Source organism: Acomys minous, assembly GCF_964271855.1.
Source record: "Acomys minous genome assembly, chromosome: 3".
Taxonomy (NCBI): domain Eukaryota; kingdom Metazoa; phylum Chordata; class Mammalia; order Rodentia; family Muridae; genus Acomys; species Acomys minous.
This window is the reverse complement of record NC_140485.1, coordinates 79,422,898-79,440,273: the sequence shown is the minus strand read 5'-3', so window position 1 is coordinate 79,440,273 and position 17,376 is coordinate 79,422,898. Positions and strand designations below refer to the sequence as shown.

At 46.0% G+C, this 17,376-nt stretch overlaps 1 protein-coding gene across 3 annotated transcripts in view; it reads right to left on the bottom strand.

Annotated features, from left to right (window-relative positions):
- The window catches only part of TRPC4AP (transient receptor potential cation channel subfamily C member 4 associated protein), a 59,193-nt gene that overhangs the window by 17,532 nt on the left and 24,285 nt on the right, over positions 1-17,376 (bottom strand). For all 3 annotated transcript variants that reach the window (XM_084775675.1, XM_084775676.1, XM_084775677.1), the window contains 5 exons: positions 13,208-13,265; positions 10,800-10,855; positions 7,372-7,500; positions 1,322-1,529; positions 190-375 (listed from right to left, as the gene is read on the bottom strand). In XM_084775675.1, coding sequence (XP_084631801.1) covers positions 190-375; positions 1,322-1,529; positions 7,372-7,500; positions 10,800-10,855; positions 13,208-13,265 — 637 coding nt within the window. The remainder of the gene's footprint in view (positions 1-189; positions 376-1,321; positions 1,530-7,371; positions 7,501-10,799; positions 10,856-13,207; positions 13,266-17,376) is intronic.

Below are 17,376 nucleotides of genomic sequence, written 5' to 3'. Positions count from 1 at the left end.
GATGGCTTGGTGGTTAAGAACACTGGCTGCTCTTCCAGAGGTCCTGAGTTCAATTCCCAGCAACTACATGGTGACTCACAACCATCTATAATGTGATCTGATGCCCTCTTCTGGCATGCAGGAGTACACGCAGATAGAGCACTCACATAAAATATGTAAATCCTTAAAAAATGTTTTAAAAGAAAGTACCTTGATTATGCTCAGACTCCTCGCTGGCCACACGCATCAGGGCATCCAGCACCAATGCATTGTCTAGCCACGTGTACCACTCCTCCAGTTCCTGGAGGAAGCTGGCTGTGCCCGTTGACTCAGACACTTTTCTAGTCGCCAGTTTGCAAAGCCGTTCCACGAAGCCAGGGATGCTGAGAAGAGCAGCTGCAAGGAAAGAGAGAGAAGGACCTTACAGAGCGGCTTTCCAGCCCTGAGCCGTGAGAAGGATGCTCCTCTGTTCCTTCTGTTGAGACAGAGTCTCCGAGGCCTGGGCTGGCCATGAACTCCTGATCCTCTGGCTTCTACCTTCCAAGTGCTAGGATTACAGATATGTGCTGCCATATCCAGATGGAAAAACTTTTTACTGTCATAGCAGCCAGAGTTATCCTCTTAAAACAAAATACCAAAGGGCTAGAGAGTCAGCTCAGAGGATTAAAGAGTTTGCTCTTCCCGAGGACCTGGGTTCAATTCCCAGCACCACAGAGCAGGGTATGAAACTTTCTTCTGGCCTCCTTGGGCACCAGGCACCCTCGTGGTACACAGACATACATGCAGGCAAAACACTATATATATATATAAAATAATAAGAAACAGCTAAGTAGCCAGGAGTGGTGGAGCATGCCTTTAATCCCAGCACTTGGGAGGCAGAGGCAGGCAGATCCCTTTGAGTTCGAGGCCAGCCTGGTCTGCAAAGTGAGTCCAGGACAGCCAGGGCTATACAGAGAAACCCTGTCTCGAAAAAACCAAAAACAAACAAACAAACAAAAAGTGCCTAATTAAAGCTATTGAACTCTGTCCTGAAACTGAAACATAAAGGAAAAAGACACATAAAATTTACAGACTCCAAGTGGGCCCCAGAAATCCTAAAACACTGATTGCATGCAGATACTAAGAGCCAGGTGGTTTAAGAAGAGTCTCGGAGGCTGAGAGATGGCTCAGAGGTTAAGAGCACTGGCTGCTCATCCAGAGGTCCTGAGTTCAATTCCCAGCAATCACATGGTGGCTCACAGCCATCTATAATGAGATCTGGCGCCCTCCTCTGGCCTACAGGCTTACATGCACACAGAATACTGTATAAGTAATAAACATTTAAATGTTGAGAACCCTTTACCTTGGTTGATTTCAGCTGCAGAAGGCCCCAAACTCAAGCTCTTCTTCTGCTGAGCATTTTTGGCAAGAAGTGTGTGTTTGTCATCACTCCCTGTGTCCATCTCGGAAATGGTGACAGCCAGAATCCGGCAGAAGTTAGCAAGCTGCTGCTGATCGAAATTGGACACTAAGGAACTCAGGTTGGGCACTTCATCTAGCCGAATCATCTCCTATGGAAGACACAAATAAACAATCCCCACGCTCAATTCCTCAAGAAGCTGCATGTGTTTTCCTGCATTCTTCTTATGTGGCCTCAGCAGTGAGACCACTTAGGTTCAAATCCCAGCTCTGCAGACCTCAGTTACGTTCTGGGATCTCTCCTACCTCAGTTAGGTGGGGGTTACATTTACCCTGTAGGCACAACTGTCCCACTATCTACCTTTGTTCTGGCAGCAAATTTTGCCCCGCTTTAAAAAACCTACCATTTAAGTTTTATAAAGTACAAATTACCATTGTGCGCACACACACATTTATAGATAGGGTCTATGTGGCACAGGCTCACCTCGAACTTTGTGGCTGAGGATTAACTTGAGTTTCTGATTCTCCTGCTTCCTGAGTGCTGGGATTACAGGTGTCCCTGCTGTGACAGTTATGTGGGTCAAACCCAAGGCTCTGCACACGCCGGGCAAGCACTCTACTAGTTGAGCTACAGTCCCTATTGGATTAACTTTTAAAAAAAGTAAAACTTTTCCTATTCAGCGAAAGGCCTCCATGAAGTGCTGCAGTTACCCTCTGTCCCCCTCCCTCCTAGAGGCAGCCATGATTTTGAACTTGTGTTTCCTGTTCTTGGGTAGTTTCCAGCCCTCATCAACCTGTGTAGCATGCTGGGCATGTGATGTGAATATAGTAGACCCTACTTGTAATTCTATGCAGGAATCTATATAGGACCTCTGCGAACGGCTCCAGCTCAGCTCTTCTTCATGGCCTCACTACAGTGCTTCGCTCTCCTCTATGCACTTAGGTTGACTGCTGCAGTGAGCGACCCTGTAGGTGTTTTTTGCTCACATGTACACAATATAGAACTTCTTTTCCTGCCTCTAGCAGACATATTTCCAAAGTTTGATGTTTACTATAACTTTTTTTTTGGGGGGGTTCAAGACAGGGTCTTTCTGTGTAGCCTTGGGGGTCCTGGACTCGTTTGGTAGACCAGGCTGGCCTCAAACTCACAGCAATCCACCCGCCTCTGCCTTCCAAGTGCTGGGATTAAAGGCGTGCGCCACTACACCCCAGCTTACTGTAACTTTTAACAGATGCTCTACAGCACGTCGAGGAATTTTCCTTCTATTCCTAGCTGTATTTCAGTCTCACCACAGGTTCATGCATGGAGAACTAGGCTCTTAGGGGAGCTCTACTGGGAGGTTGGGGGACCTTCAAGAGATCCTTAAGAAATTAGGGTATCCTGCTGGAAGGTGGCTTTCCTGGGACTCCTTGGTAATTCATGGAAGAAAAGTATAAAAACCCGAAGTCTGGTCCCATCCACTCTCTCTTCATGGCTCTGTCACATCCATGTTGCTAACTGCCATGCAGCGACACAGCCACTCAGGCTGTGCTGCGTGAATTCTGACGCTCCAGAAATGTAAGTCAAATAAACTTCAATTTCTTCCCAAGGAGCCCATGTTAGTTTTTGTTTGTTTGTTTGTTTTTCCTAACAAAACCTGACTAATGCTCTAATCATTTATTTAAAAAAAAAGGGGGGGGGCATTCTGGCCTGGGGCTCAGTGGTTAAGAGCACTGGCTACTCTCTCAAAGGACCCAGGTTCAATTAGCAGCAGCCACATGGCAGCTCACACCTGCTTGTAACTCCTTCCAGCCTCTGCACTGCATGCATGTGGTGCACATACCTCCGTGCAGGCAAGACACTCATACACATAAAGTAAATACACAAAATGCTTGTTGTTTATGATGTATTTTTCTTCCTTCAATTTGTGTGTATGCTGTATGAGATTTCCTTGTTTTAAAGGGTCACATAGTCTACAGAGAGCTCCTGCTTCCTCTAAGCCCACTAAGTCGCTCAACTTCCACTAGACTGCATTTTTCTATCACTGCATAGAAACTTGCCATTATTTGTCCCTCATCTATTTCCCAAGTAATCTGACACGTCTTCAAGAGGGACAGACCTTACTTTCCTTCAGAGCTCGCTCTCATGCACACTGCCTGGTGGCGAGGAGCTTAGTAACTGTGCACTAAATAAGCAAATGGTGATGGAGGAAGCAGCATTTGGGAGTCCTCTCTGCCCAGTCAGCACACAGATGTCAGCTACTGTCATCATTAGGCACTGTCAGCTCCTCATCCCCGGCCCAGCCCATCTAACTCAGTATCTCTGACTCTCAGCTCCCCCCTCCTTCTAGTCCTGTCCAACTCAGGGCGTGGCACCAAAATCATGTCCCACCACCCCACACCCACTTTTTATTGCTGTTGTTGTTTATGAGATGGGGTATCCTCCTGTAATTCAGGCTGGTTTAAAACTCACGATGTAGGCTAGGGTAGCCTGAGACATCTAGTAATCCCCATGCCTCAGCCTCCCCATTGCCAGAATACAAGTTCTAATTTTAAAAATTTTAATATGTGATGCATGTTATAAAGCATAGTCGGCTTTATCGCTGTGTGCAGCTTCCTCACCATATCTCTCTGCCTCTGTCAGAGGTGACCACTGCTATGAATTTTTTATGGCTTTATCATCAAAAAGGTTTGTTTTATCTTTTAATTTCATGAAAATGACATGCAATCTACAGTGTTCTGCAGCTGGCTTTTATCACTGTCACTCCGACTCAGCCATGCTTTTGCCCACAGCACCAGCCATATCTAATGCTTTATTATATTTCAGTGTGTGAGGCAACATGGGTCATAGGCTTGCTTTTTAGGTTTCTGCTCTGACAACCCTAAGTATTGTCACTTGATGCCCTAAAGAAGCTCCTCCAGGACAGTAGCTGCTAAAGAATTCTGAATGACCAGTAAAACATATTTTCCATCACAACCCAATAAATATGTATGGGGTGGCGGGGAAGAATGTTTTCCAGCAATATCCTCACATAACACACTTGGATCTGTTCCCTCTAGCTAACAGACAGACCTTCTGGGTATACTCTAGTGGTCTCGCTCCTTTTTTTTTTTTTAAATAAAAAAAACATGTAGTGTATACATGTTCACATGTGTGTGCAAGTGTGTATGGCACATGAGGTGTCTTCCTGGATCTCAATCTACCATGATGACAGGAACATGGAGCGTGCCTGTTTGCCTTGTCTGGCTAGCCAGCTTGCCCAGGGTCCCTGTCTATGCCTTCTAGGAGGTGGGATTACACACGGACCATTCTGACCACTAGGCTTTTATGTGGGTACTGGGATCCAAAAGGCAGTTCTCACACTTACATTACACAGCAGCTGTTTTATCCACCTAGCATTTCCATAGCTGAGTGTTTTTGCTTCCCTAAAACATTATTTTAGCCAAGCAGTGGTGGCACACACCTTTAATCCCAGCACTTAGGAGGCAGAGGCAGGAGGATCCCTGAGTTTGAGGCCAGCTCCAGTCTACAAAATGAGTTCCAGGACAGCCAGGACTACACAGAGAAACCCTGCCTCAAGAAACAAAACAAAACAGAACAAAAACCCTTCTTTCTAACTACATGTGGATGTGCACATGTGTGTGTGCACATGTGTATTTGTACTGGTGAGTGTGTGCCATAGCACAAAAGGAAGTCAGAGGACAACTCCCAGCTGTTGGTTCTCTTCCCACTGTTTCCCAGGGACTGAACCCAGGCTCATGTCCCTGTACCTGCCAGGCCGTCTCTCTGGCTGCATGTTTTCCTTTCTGAGAATCATTTCCCACAAGTACACTGAGGCACAGGTGACATTCAGCCACAGGAAAACACAGAGACCCCAGTCCTTGGGGCAGTGCTTCTTAGGTGCTGGGCACAGAATGCACACATTGAAGTTAAAAACAACAACAACAAAAACCCCAAAACTGGACAAGTACATTCTGCTGGAAGTATTTCCACTCCGCATCCACTAGGATCTGCTCTCACCTCACATAGGTAGGATCTGCATTTCCTGACTTTCAATGAAACCAAACATCTATTTATGGCTCATCTGTTTATCCTTTGTGAAACACCTGTTTGTATCACTACTTGCTTGCTAACTAGGCTTTGTCTTTTTTGTGCTGATTTGCAGGGATTTTTATGAATTCTGAGTATCAGTCCTTTGTTACATGAATTGCAGGTACCTCTCCCACTTTAGTTTTGCATGCTACATCAAGGCACCTACAGAGGGTGGTAGAACCTGTCACCAATTTGGACAACAAAGATAAGGATGAGAAGGCATGAGGGCGTTCACCAGGTGAGCAAAGCTGAGGAAGAGCAGTCAGTGCTTCCTACTCAGAGACCGCCAGGGAGCACGGGGCTCCTGCACTGACAGCCGCCCTCACACACTGGACTGAGCAGCACGGGGCTCCTGCACTGACAGCCGCCCTCACACACTGGACTGAGCAGCACGGGGCTCCTGCACTGACAGCCGCCCTCACACACTGGACTGGGCAGCACGGGGCTCCTGCACTGACAGCCGCCCTCACACACTGGACTGGGCAGCACGGGGCTCCTGCACTGACAGCCGCCCTCACACACTGGACTGGGCAGCACGGGGCTCCTGCACTGACAGCCGCCCTCACACACTGGACTGGGCAGCACGGGGCTCCTGCACTGACAGCCGCCCTCACACACTGGACTGGGCAGCACGGGGCTCCTGCACTGACAGCCGCCCTCACACACTGGACTGAGCACATGATTCTTGGTAAATAACAAAGGCATTTTATCAAAGAGCACAAAGGGCCTGTCTGAGGCCTGTATACATGGGAAATGTGTTCCCACAGACAACGGGACACTTGTGATACTTCTGCCTGGTGACAACAGGCAAGGCCTGCAGAAAGCAGAAGTGGAGGCTGGGTGACAGTGTGTATGGACCCCCCCTTTCCTACATCATCAACCTCCAGGAGACTATGCAGCAGTGAGAGGAAACCTCCTACCAGCAATCAGCAGGGAGGCGTGGAGAGGACCAAGGAAGTAAACTCTAGGTCCTAACAAACATTATACCAAAATCCTAGCAGAGTGTATACGAGTATATTTTTGGAAGTCTGAGTTTCTGATGAGAAAACTTTAATGCTTTTATCTTTTTGTTGCTGCCTTTTGAGACACAGTCTCACTCTTACCCCCATAAACCTCAACTATATGGTAAGCTACAGGATAATAGTTCTGTGGTAGAACACTTGCCAAGATTGTGCAAGATCCTAAGCACAGTCCCTAGTACCACTATTTAAAAAAAAAAAGTTAGTAATGGTGCACGCCTTTACTCCCAGCTCTCAGGAGGCAGAGGCAAACAGACACCTGAGTTTGAAGCCAGCCTGACCTACAGTGTGACTTCCAGGACAGTCAGAGCTCCACAGAGAAATCCTGTCTCATAAAACAACAACAACAACACGAAACAAAAAGAAAGGAAATGAGTGGAGGATTTCCGTGCTTATACTGAAATCTCATGTTCACACTACGTAACCAGCTTTAACTGAGGGCTGGTGAAACATAAAGGTAGATTAAATAAGTGAGGCCAGATAGTCCCACTAGAGGAGCAAACACCAGGGGAAGCAGCCCAAACACAGAAAGCTGGCTTGTGAGCAGTCAGCAGCGCACACAACACAAATGCATGCTAAAACAACTTGTTCCACTGAGGTAGTGAGGAGCAATTCTATCTGAGCAAGGAACACTATAAATGCCATTACATTCACCAATCAATGTGATGTTTTGTGCTTCATACTGTTTGATTTTAATTTCTATGTGCATGTCTCATAGCCATAAAGAGCCACTGGCATGAGGAGTACACCCTGACTTTGTATATGGAGCTATCACCTAGCTAAGATCTAAGGAGTTACCTCTAGGGCGTGGAAGAGCTTCTTTGAAAGAGGTCCTGTCCCGTCGTTAACCAGGGCCAGCAATGGGGTACCCGAGACGCCCTCCCACAGCAGAACACAGCTCACCTTTTTAACACCCAAAATATCTTCGATGAGAGTCGCTGTTTGTAAGAATGTCTTCTTACTTGTCATCAGTGTAAACAAGAAGATCACAAAATCATTTTTTTCTGCCAAACGCTTTGTTACTCCTTCAGTCTGTCACAAGGAGAAGGAGAAAAGGCAGAAGAGCTTGTGACAATAAGCATTATCCCAGATGCAGAAAGCTATCCATCTCACCTTGAAGACCAGCGTGAGCCAACAAATCTAGGAAGGCATGTGTACTGGGGGAAGGTGGGTAAGGACTCCGGGCCTCAGAGCACTTTGGAGCTGGGGGCAATGAACAGCTTCAGCTGGCTCGGCATCTCTTTACCTGCACATGCTATCTCCAAAGTCCAGAAGGATTCCAGTGAGAGTGCAGAAAGTTCTGCCCACACTGTGAGCCTCTCATTCTGCCCCTCGAGCCAAAGTGATGCTGGAGGAACCCCAGCTTTAAGTGTCCTTTGCTATCAATTAGCTCCCTCTTCTGTCTGGCACTCCATGGTCCTCCACACAGGTGCTCAGTGCCTCTCAGAGACTCACCTCAGATCAGGTCAGAGTGAATCTTGCTGTTAGCATTAATATACATTTAGACCACAGGAACAAGCTGAGTGTCAGCCAGTAGAGACACATAAAGCAAGTATGCTTTGCCTACATTATGGGGGAAATGCCATCAGAAATATAATGTAACCATCCTTTTTTCCTTTTGTAGAATGAAAAAGCTTGTCATAAACTGCTTCTACACAAAGCAGCATACAAAAGTCTGAAATTATTTGTAGCAGATTATTGATAGCTGTTTAGTCTCCTTAATGGGATCACATGTGATTTACACTCTGTATCTTGTCTAGAGTTACCATTTTCTTTAGTCAAGAATATGCTCCGGCCAGCAGCAGGATGGTAAAGGCACCTGCCACCTGATCTTGATCTTTGGACCCACATGGTGGAAGGAGAGAACTGACCCGCAACAAGCTGATTCCAACCTCCACACACAAACATACACTCACGTAAGTCAATGTTTTGTTATTTATAAATTACTGTCAAAGATGTGAACAGGCAAGCCTACCAACTCATCACGATGAGTCCTTCTTTGTGAAATCGTCCCTAGCCCACTCTCAACACATGAACTTTTCCTTCCCTGGAGCCTCGCAGCCCTGGTCCACAGTTGTCCACAACCTTCACCGTATGCAACCCTCCCCCGCCAGCCGTGATGTAACAGAGGGACTCTATTGTTTGTTTTGTTTTGTTTTCCGAGACAGGGTTTCTCTGTGTAGCCTTGGCTGTCCTCGACTCACTTTGTAGACCAGGCTGGCCTCGAACTCACAGCGATCCGCCTGCCTCTGCCTCCCGAGTGCTGGGATTATAGGCGTGCGCCACCACGCCCGGCTTGAGGTGCTCTGTTCTCTATTGTCGCACCTCTGCTATCTACAGCAAACCTAGAACGTGGGCAGTATTTAAAGGCTAGAATAAAAAACCAAGCTATCCATAATGAAGGAAAGAAAAGAACTAGTTGGCAAATAACCTCAAAAGTAAGGTTTAAGAGTTTGGCTTTTAAACCAATCAGTGGGTACCAAGCTAAGAGAATGTTGTAATCTGTGAGATAAATGTGTCAATCAAATTTAATTTTCGAAACAAAGATACTGGTAGAAATGTGCTGAGTCTTTCGCTGGCCTAGACTTCAACAAGTAAGCTAGGCTGCCTGGCCAACAGGCCCTGGTGCGCCCGTCTGCATCCTCAGCACTGCGACTGTAGGCGCGGAGCACCCATCTGCTTTCTACATGGGAGCAAAGTGGGGTCCTCATGCTTGCACGGTGAGCACTTCAGACGAGCCATCCCGGTAGCCTTTAGCTTTTAAAACTGAACTGTCTTACTGGAATGTCTGTGGTTAATAGTGGGTCACAATTTAAAACACTCCTGTAAGGCACTAGACAATTATGGAGTCACTCTCGTCTATGCTTTTTTTTTTTTTAATATTATTCAATTTTAGCTGCAAAAACAGTTGAGTACTCTTGACAACTAGCCTTTGCCTACAGAGCTGCCTCTGCTTTTCCGTGCTGTGCTGTGACAGCATGGCTACTGAGCACTTGAAAGCAGCTGGTCCAAACTGAGACACTTTCTACATGTGAAACTCACATGGAGTAATAATATTCTTATTAGATGTGTTAATAAAATATATTATCAAAATAATTATGTTTCCTATTTCAAAAGAAGTGGCTCTGAGGCAACGTACAATAAACTGACATGGGTTGCGTTGTGACGCACAGCACACCACCACCAGGGATGCTGCTGTGCACGGGGTCCAGCAGCCCGCCACCTGGGCTGGCCACTAAGAACCTAGAGCCCACTGTGGCTCACATGTTCACTGTCCGCATTTTCTGTCAGCCCAGTTTCTGAGGATTATGTGCCCAACTTTCTCCCATCCTGCTCTTTCTTATCTACTTCTCATTTCATGGTCCTAGCAGTGCTCACCTCAAGTCCTCTGTAGAATGGTTAAATGTTTCTTCTGCTTCCGTGACAGAGGCACAGCAGCACTTAGCATGTTCTGCTACATACGGCAACAAGCAAGTTTACTGTAAGTTCCTACCGTAAGTACCGTAACTTTGCTTTTCAAAGCTGACCCTTACACACTGCTTACAAAGTGCATCTGCACCTGTGATCTCACCGAGTTCTCCCAACAACCCTATGATGTCAGCTTGATTACAAACACTCTGTGGACCAGGGTCAGGAAGCCATACTAAGGCCAGGGCCAGGGCACAAAACCAAGTTCCAATAGTAAGTGTGCAGCTCTCTTCTTCCTGTCTAATCTGACAGGAAGAGTCACCCGCACAGACTGCTGCACTCAATATATGGGCAGGATCTGTGGCTTTTGCTTTCCAGTAAGGAAAATGAAGGACAGGCAGAATGGAGTTAAAAGTTATCTTAAAGGACAGATACCCTCTGCCATCACTTGTCACCCTTCAACAAGTAATGGTCAATCTCTGCTCAGACACCTGTGTGTGTGTGGAGCGGTGTGTGTGCGTGTGCGTGTGCGCGTGCGCGCACACTGGCTACAGAGTTTGGGCCTGTTGAGGTAGCTTAGGGTCTTATTAAGTGCTACAAAATTATGTTTTGGGCCAGGCATGCCTTTAATCTCAGTGCTTGGGAGGCAGAGGCAGGTGGATCACTGTGAGTTCGAGGCCAGCCTGGTCTACAAAGTGAGTCCAGGACAGGCAAGGCTACACAGAGAAAGTCTGTCTAAAAAAGAAAAAAAAAAGTATGTTTCTCCATTATTTCTACCTGCTGGTCCCGACTGCCAGGCACACAGGAAATAAGGCCAATTAGCTGCCTTAAGTACCTGAAGCCAGTTCTCATGCCAACATCCCCATCTCATCACTCAAGACGAAGTAGGAGACAAATGGGGCCGCAACGGCAGCAGTACTCACACAGACACAGGTGTTATACAGGATGCTCAAGCAGTCCTTCGACATCTCATCACTTACTGAAAGGGAAAGAGGAGACTTATTTTTCTCATAGAAAACAGTGTAACATCAGCACACTTCTGGAACGTACAGCATGTTCCAGCTGGGCATGTGCAGTGTGCCTTCAGTCCCAGCACTGTGCAGGCGCTTAGACTGCAGGTGTTAGGTGAACACACAAGCGCCTCTCTACACCACAGTGCCACCAGAAAAAGACTCAAGTGTATGTTCAGAGGCACAACTGCTAGAATCCAGAGCCAGGAGTCCTGGCCGTTCCTCCTATACATTCCCATTGAAGGTTCTGCTGGCAGAAAATAAGGATATCACTTTTGCCTCAGACTTGCCAAGGGGTTTAGGTTTTGCTGTTGCTACAGTTATTTATCTTAGGAAAGTGGCTGCTGATGTCTCATGTACTGTCCATTCCAATAAAGAAAGAACTCACTATTTTCTATGATCAGAACAAGACAGTAGTACAAAGAGGAACTTAATTTTACGACCCCTCCCAACCCAGTGATAACAGCACTGAGTGTGAGCCATGGAGGGTGCTCTGTCTGTGTCTGATGCTGCTCTTTCCATTCTCTTCCCCACTACCGTGAGCTCTAGGATCGAGATCTCCCTCAGGATCCCAATGAGTGGCCCTGTGACCAGCCTGACCAGACAGATGGGCTGCTCATACTTTTGACTCTGCAGCTATGTGGTGTCCCTTATTACCACCTCCCGACCTATTTGCCTTGCTTAGTTTTTTTTAATGATTATTTCAGTTCTCAGTTTTCCATCTCCCAAGGGAGTTAGATTCATGCGTTCATCAGGAATCTGCTCACTATTCATTTTAATGTGGAGTTGCAGGCAAGAGGAAGAGAACTCCCACTCCTCACGGCACCTACAAAATCTACCAGGGGTAAGAAACCAAGAGTGACCAATAAGCCATTAAAACAACGGTTCTCAACCTGTGTGTCCCTCTGGGGGATGAATGACCCTTTCACAGGAGTCGAACATTAGATATCCTGCATATCAGATATTTACATTATGATTCGTAACAGTAGATGAATTACAGTTATGAAGCAGCAATAAAAAATAACTTTATGGTTGGCATTACCACAACATGCTACACAGGGAGTCATACTCCCCACCAGGGAAAGGTTGTGGGGGAGGCAGCCCTTGACAATTGTTCCAGGGTTCCCCCTCCTCTCACGGAGTGGAATGACAGTGTCAAACAGGAAGACAGAGTCCTTCTGACACTCCTAGGAAGTGAGTCTGTGTGCTCAGTTCAGTTCTGGTTCTGGTTGAGAAGGCTGACACTGATGGGAGAGCCTTCTGGATGAGGAGGGGCCTCAGAGGGGCCACATTAGAAAGGTTGAGAACCACTACATTAAAAGATGCTACTTTTTGTCAGAGATGAGAGCAGGGCCTGGCAACTCAAGCCTGCAGTGCCAGCATTTGCAAGGTGGAAGCAGGAGGATCAGGAATTTAAGGTCATTCTCAGGCATAGAGTTCAAGGCCAGCCTGCCTCGTCCCAGCCCCACCAATGAAGAATATGATTTTTTTAAACTGCTACATACATAGTAATGGGGCCTCACACAGTAGTACATCCTGTTGATACAGGTGTAAATTTAAAATGTGTATATATCACACACACACACACACACACACACACACATTAACTGAAGTGATCTCTAACTTTTTTTTTATCTTTAGCTTTTAAAGGCAGAGTATACCTTTTTTTAAGGTAGAGTTTTTAAAAGTTAAATATTGAAACCTAAAAAAGAATGCCTGTCACACATGTAAGTTATAAAAATATAGAATCAATATCACCCAGCTTTAAAAAATTATGTATTATGAAAACACTGACTTGTTGCCATATATGACTCTGGCAATGACTGAACTTTTTTTCATTACTTATTTATTTACTTGGATGCAGGGTCTTCATGTAGCTCTGGCTATCCTGGAGCTCACTGCGCAGACTAGGCTGGCCTCTGCCCTGGAGTGCTGGACTGGAGGAGTTGCCCCACTACCCCCAGCACAACTGAGCTTTTTACAAGAACACAGATCTCCTTTACAACAAAAGTCTGACAGAGTTATGGGCTGTTCAAACAAGACAATCTTACCGTGTAGCCTTTCCTTTCTCTGACAACAACACACATAACCTAAGAATGTCTCAAGAAAATCTAGATCCAGCAAAGTACAAAGATGCAACTAACTCTTTTAAAGCACTGGCTTTCATGGTTTTTCTGTAAAGACACAAATCCTCATTTCTAACAAATTCCCAATTAGTACAGTGCATTGCTTAGCATGGGAAGGACAGAGCGGCTCCTGCCAATGGTGCCCACACTGGCGGCACACGGGAACTAAGACCAGCACCTAGCAAACATACTTACTTTTTAGTTTCTGTCCCCGGATGGAGATTGTAGGCCTCATGAGAATTTCTACAAGAAGCTAAAAACAAACAAACAAAAATAGTACAAAAATATTCAAAATTAATTCAAAGCACAACTCACAAAACAACCTTTACTATGAACATGTGTGGTCTAAGGAGCTGCCACAAAGCCTCCTGTTGCTGGTGGCAGTGAGTAAGGTTCAGGAGAAGCACTCTGGCCAGCAGAGGGCACTGGATCCTATGGATAGTTAGGGAAGTTGTGGCTCCCCATTTGGGTGCTGGGCACAGAATCAGCATAAACTCTCTTGACCCCTGAGTTGTCTCTCCAGCCCTAAGGAGCATCTCTTGTTTTTGTTTTTTGTTTTTAAAGATTTATTTATCAAGTATACAGTGCTCTGCCTGCCTTCGTGTACACCTGAAGGCCAGAAGAGGGCATCAGATCACATTACAGATGGCTGTGAGCCACCATGTGGGTGCTGGGAATTGAACTCAGGACCTCTGGAAGAACAGCCAGTGCCCTTAACCCCTGAGCCATCTCTCCAGCCCCGTATCTCTTGCTTTTATAACAAGGGTTTTACTTGTTGAGTAAAGCTATTTTCTATTTGAGTTATTCTAGTTGTTTCTGAGACACAGTCTGGCTGAGCAGGCCAGGCTAGCCTCCACCTCATGAGCCGGGATTACAGCGGTTCACCTCCTGCCCACTTTGTGTTTAAGATACTAAAGGACTTTGAAGTGGGGCTGGAGAGATGGCTCAGTGATTATGAGCACTGACAGCTGTTCCAGAGGACCCGGGTTCAGCTCCCAGCACCTACGCGGCTGCTCACAGCTGTCTGTCACTCTAGTTCTAGGGGATCTGATGACTTCACACAGACATACATGTAGGCAAAACACCAATGCCCATAAAATAAAAACAAATTAAAATGTAAAAAGTATTTTAAAGTAATCTATGTGATAACAAAATATCTAAGTCCATGTTTTTAAAAGATATGCACCATAAATAGGTATTTAGCTTTATTCTGTTGTTTAAATCAAATTTGAAACAATTTTGGAACAGACCAAAATGCTCTTCTAGCCCTTTCCAGCTATACGCCAGTACTGGACAGCACACACCAGACACCTTGAGCCAAGTGGGAGAAACAAAGACCCCACAGCATTTTAAAAGGTTTTGTCTCTTCTCATGGTTTTTAAAGCCAACGGGCAGCCTGTAAGACTAGGGAGATGAGCTGAAGAGGCTAAGAAAGCCTCTCCTCATCCCAAACCAGCAGCAAATCTGTAGAAACCAAATCCACTCCCAGGGTGCTCCTGACAGGAGTGAATCCAACACACCAGCTGATGGGAGGGGCTTTGGCATGAGGCTGTGGCTGACAAAATGAAAACCCTCAGCATCCCTGCCTTAGACGGTCTCTTCTGGAGACTCCCAGGGCTCCCAGCACTACTGCACTGGTGAGAGTCAAGAAAGAGGTCTCAGAACTTGGGCGAACAATGAAAGGCGCTCTGAAGGCAGCTGTTTTGCTTTGTGCAACAGTGGCAGCTGTGCGCTACCTACCACCCCGCCTCCAGCCCGGGTAGCACACTAATCAATGGGGGGGTGGGGGGTGGCACACACAGGTACCCTGGAAGGTCTGTGGAATTCAGAGGACAACTTGTGGTAATCAGTTTTCTTCTTCCACTATGTGGGTTCTGGGTATCAGCCAATGCTTTCCAAGAGAGATCAAAATCCCCTGAGCTCTTGAGATGTAAGTAAAATGCTAAACTGCATCAAGTATTTTACCTAAAATAAGCTAAAGGAGAATAATGACTAAGAGGCCCTGTACGCCAAGTACAACTCTACCCGGCGCTCAGACACACGTCGTCTGACCCACACCTGAGATTACAGAGGTTCCTGCTAAGTGGAATCTGAGGACTCAAATCCAGGCCTTCAGGCTTTTAGGACAAGTGCTTGTACCCACTGAACCATCTCCCTACCTTTCAATGCACATGTCTCTATTTTTAGGTTTTACTGTTTCGATGCATATGAGTACTCTGCGTACATGTGCACTGCTTGTGTGCAACGCTCATGAAGGCCAGAAGAGGCTTTGGAACCCCTGGAACCAGAGTTAAAGATGGTTGTGAGCCACCACGTAGGTGCCAGGAACTGAACTTGGGTCGCCTCCAAGAGCAGCCAGTGATCATAACCTCTGAACTACTTCTTCATCTCCTCCTATGCACATTCCTAAGGAGGTCAAGGGTCTGAGTGAGTGGGTGCTACAGGACCACAAAAGATGACCAAGAGGGAATGCTGATCACCAACGAGGGGGTTGCAAAGCGGGCTGGGAGGAGGGGTATTGGTGGTAGAGCCCTCACGGAGCATACTCAAGGCTGCGGTTCTGTCAGCACAGAAGGAGAATGCAAAGGCCAGGCATGCTGAAGACGTAACACTCAATCTTTACTTTTGCAATAAGTGCCACTGTAGCCAGGTCTGGAAGCATAAGTATGTAACTATAGCCATCTGGGAGTCAGGAGGATTAAAAATTTTTCTTTTTTTCTTTCTTTGGTCAATGTCTTTGACCATGCAGAAGAGACAAAACAGACTTCATCTCAATTTGCAGTGGCCCAATATTGTTTCATCCCATGCGTATAACTGCTCCTGTCACCTAGAGACTACAGCAGCAAATACATGGGAAACAGGAGGACTGAAAACTCAAGGCCAACTTGGAAATCAGAGTGACCACCAGGCCAATCTGAGCAACTTAATGGAACTCCTTCTTTCTTTCGTTCTTTTTTAAAGATTTATTTATTAATTTTTTATATACAATGCTCTGCTTGCATGTATGCCTGCATGCCAGAAGAGGGCATCAGATCACATTATAGATGGTCGTGAGCCATCATGTAGTTGCTGGGAACTGAACTCAGGACCTCTGGAAGAACAGACAGTGCTCTTAACCTCTGAGCCACCTCTCCAACACTTTCTTGGGTGGTGGTGGGGGCGATGGCTTTTTTTTTTTTTACGGCAAAGTTTTAAGTTAGGACAGTCACACACATACTTGTAACCAGTACTTAGAAGGTAGAGGCAGAAAAGGTAACAAATCAGAGAAGATTTGACAGAATAGGATATGCCCAATTCTCATGAGAGAGAAGTTACTTAAGAGGCAGTTTTTACCTGGACAGTAATACAGAGGTGGATTACACAGAGAGAACTCAGGGGAAGATGGAATGAGCCAGGAAACAAGAAGAAGCCACAAGATTAGAGCAGATTGCTGAGTTAGTCTGAGGTCAAGTAGAGAAATTCCAGGCCGAGAGAGAAGCCAGATTAAATAAGTCAGCTGGGAGAGGAGTTTGAGCCAGAACAGCTGAGTTGAACCAGCTAGCCCAGCGCTCAGAAAGAACCAGTAAGACCTTATTAAGCAGTAGGTCTCAGAGGCTGAAAACATCCTAGGCCTAGGTTAGATTGTATGAAGGCTAGAAGCCTCAAGGACTAGGCCCAGGTTAGCAGATGTAGGCAGTGAGCCTCCTAGGCAACAACTGAGCCAGGAGAGTAAAAGATGCTTTTACAGGAAAAAATTTTTTTTCTCCACCTCTCACCCAAGGACCCAGGTTTGGTTCCCAGCACCCACATGATGGCTCACAATCATCTGTAACTTCAGTTCCAGGAGATCAGAAACACTATTATGGCCACAACAGGTACCTGACACCCATATGGGTGTGCTTACACTTATGTAGGCATTTACATAAGTGAATGGGATGATAACCAAATAAAAGAAATAAAACAGCTACTAACAGTTGATAGAAAAGAAATAATAAACACATGAAAATACTCAAAAACACCCACAGAAGAATACAAATTTTTTTAACTATCGAGAAAATATATAAAGAGTTTACATTTTAGTTGGGCGTGGTGGCGCATGCCCTTAATCCCAGCCCTCAGGAAGCAGAGGCTGGTGGATCTCTGTGAGTTCAAGGCCAGCCTGGCCTACACACAACAGCCAAGGCTACACAGAGAAACCCTGTCTCGAAAACAAAAACAAAAACAAAATTTACATCTTAGTAATAAAAAGGAGAAAACCCGATTTGAAAATGGGAATAGGAGAAACTGACAGTCCTTTAAAGAGAAGCAGGTGACAAACACATGAAGGACAGTCATCGTCATTGGTCATCAGGAAAATGCAAATCCAAATCACAATGGAGCATTTC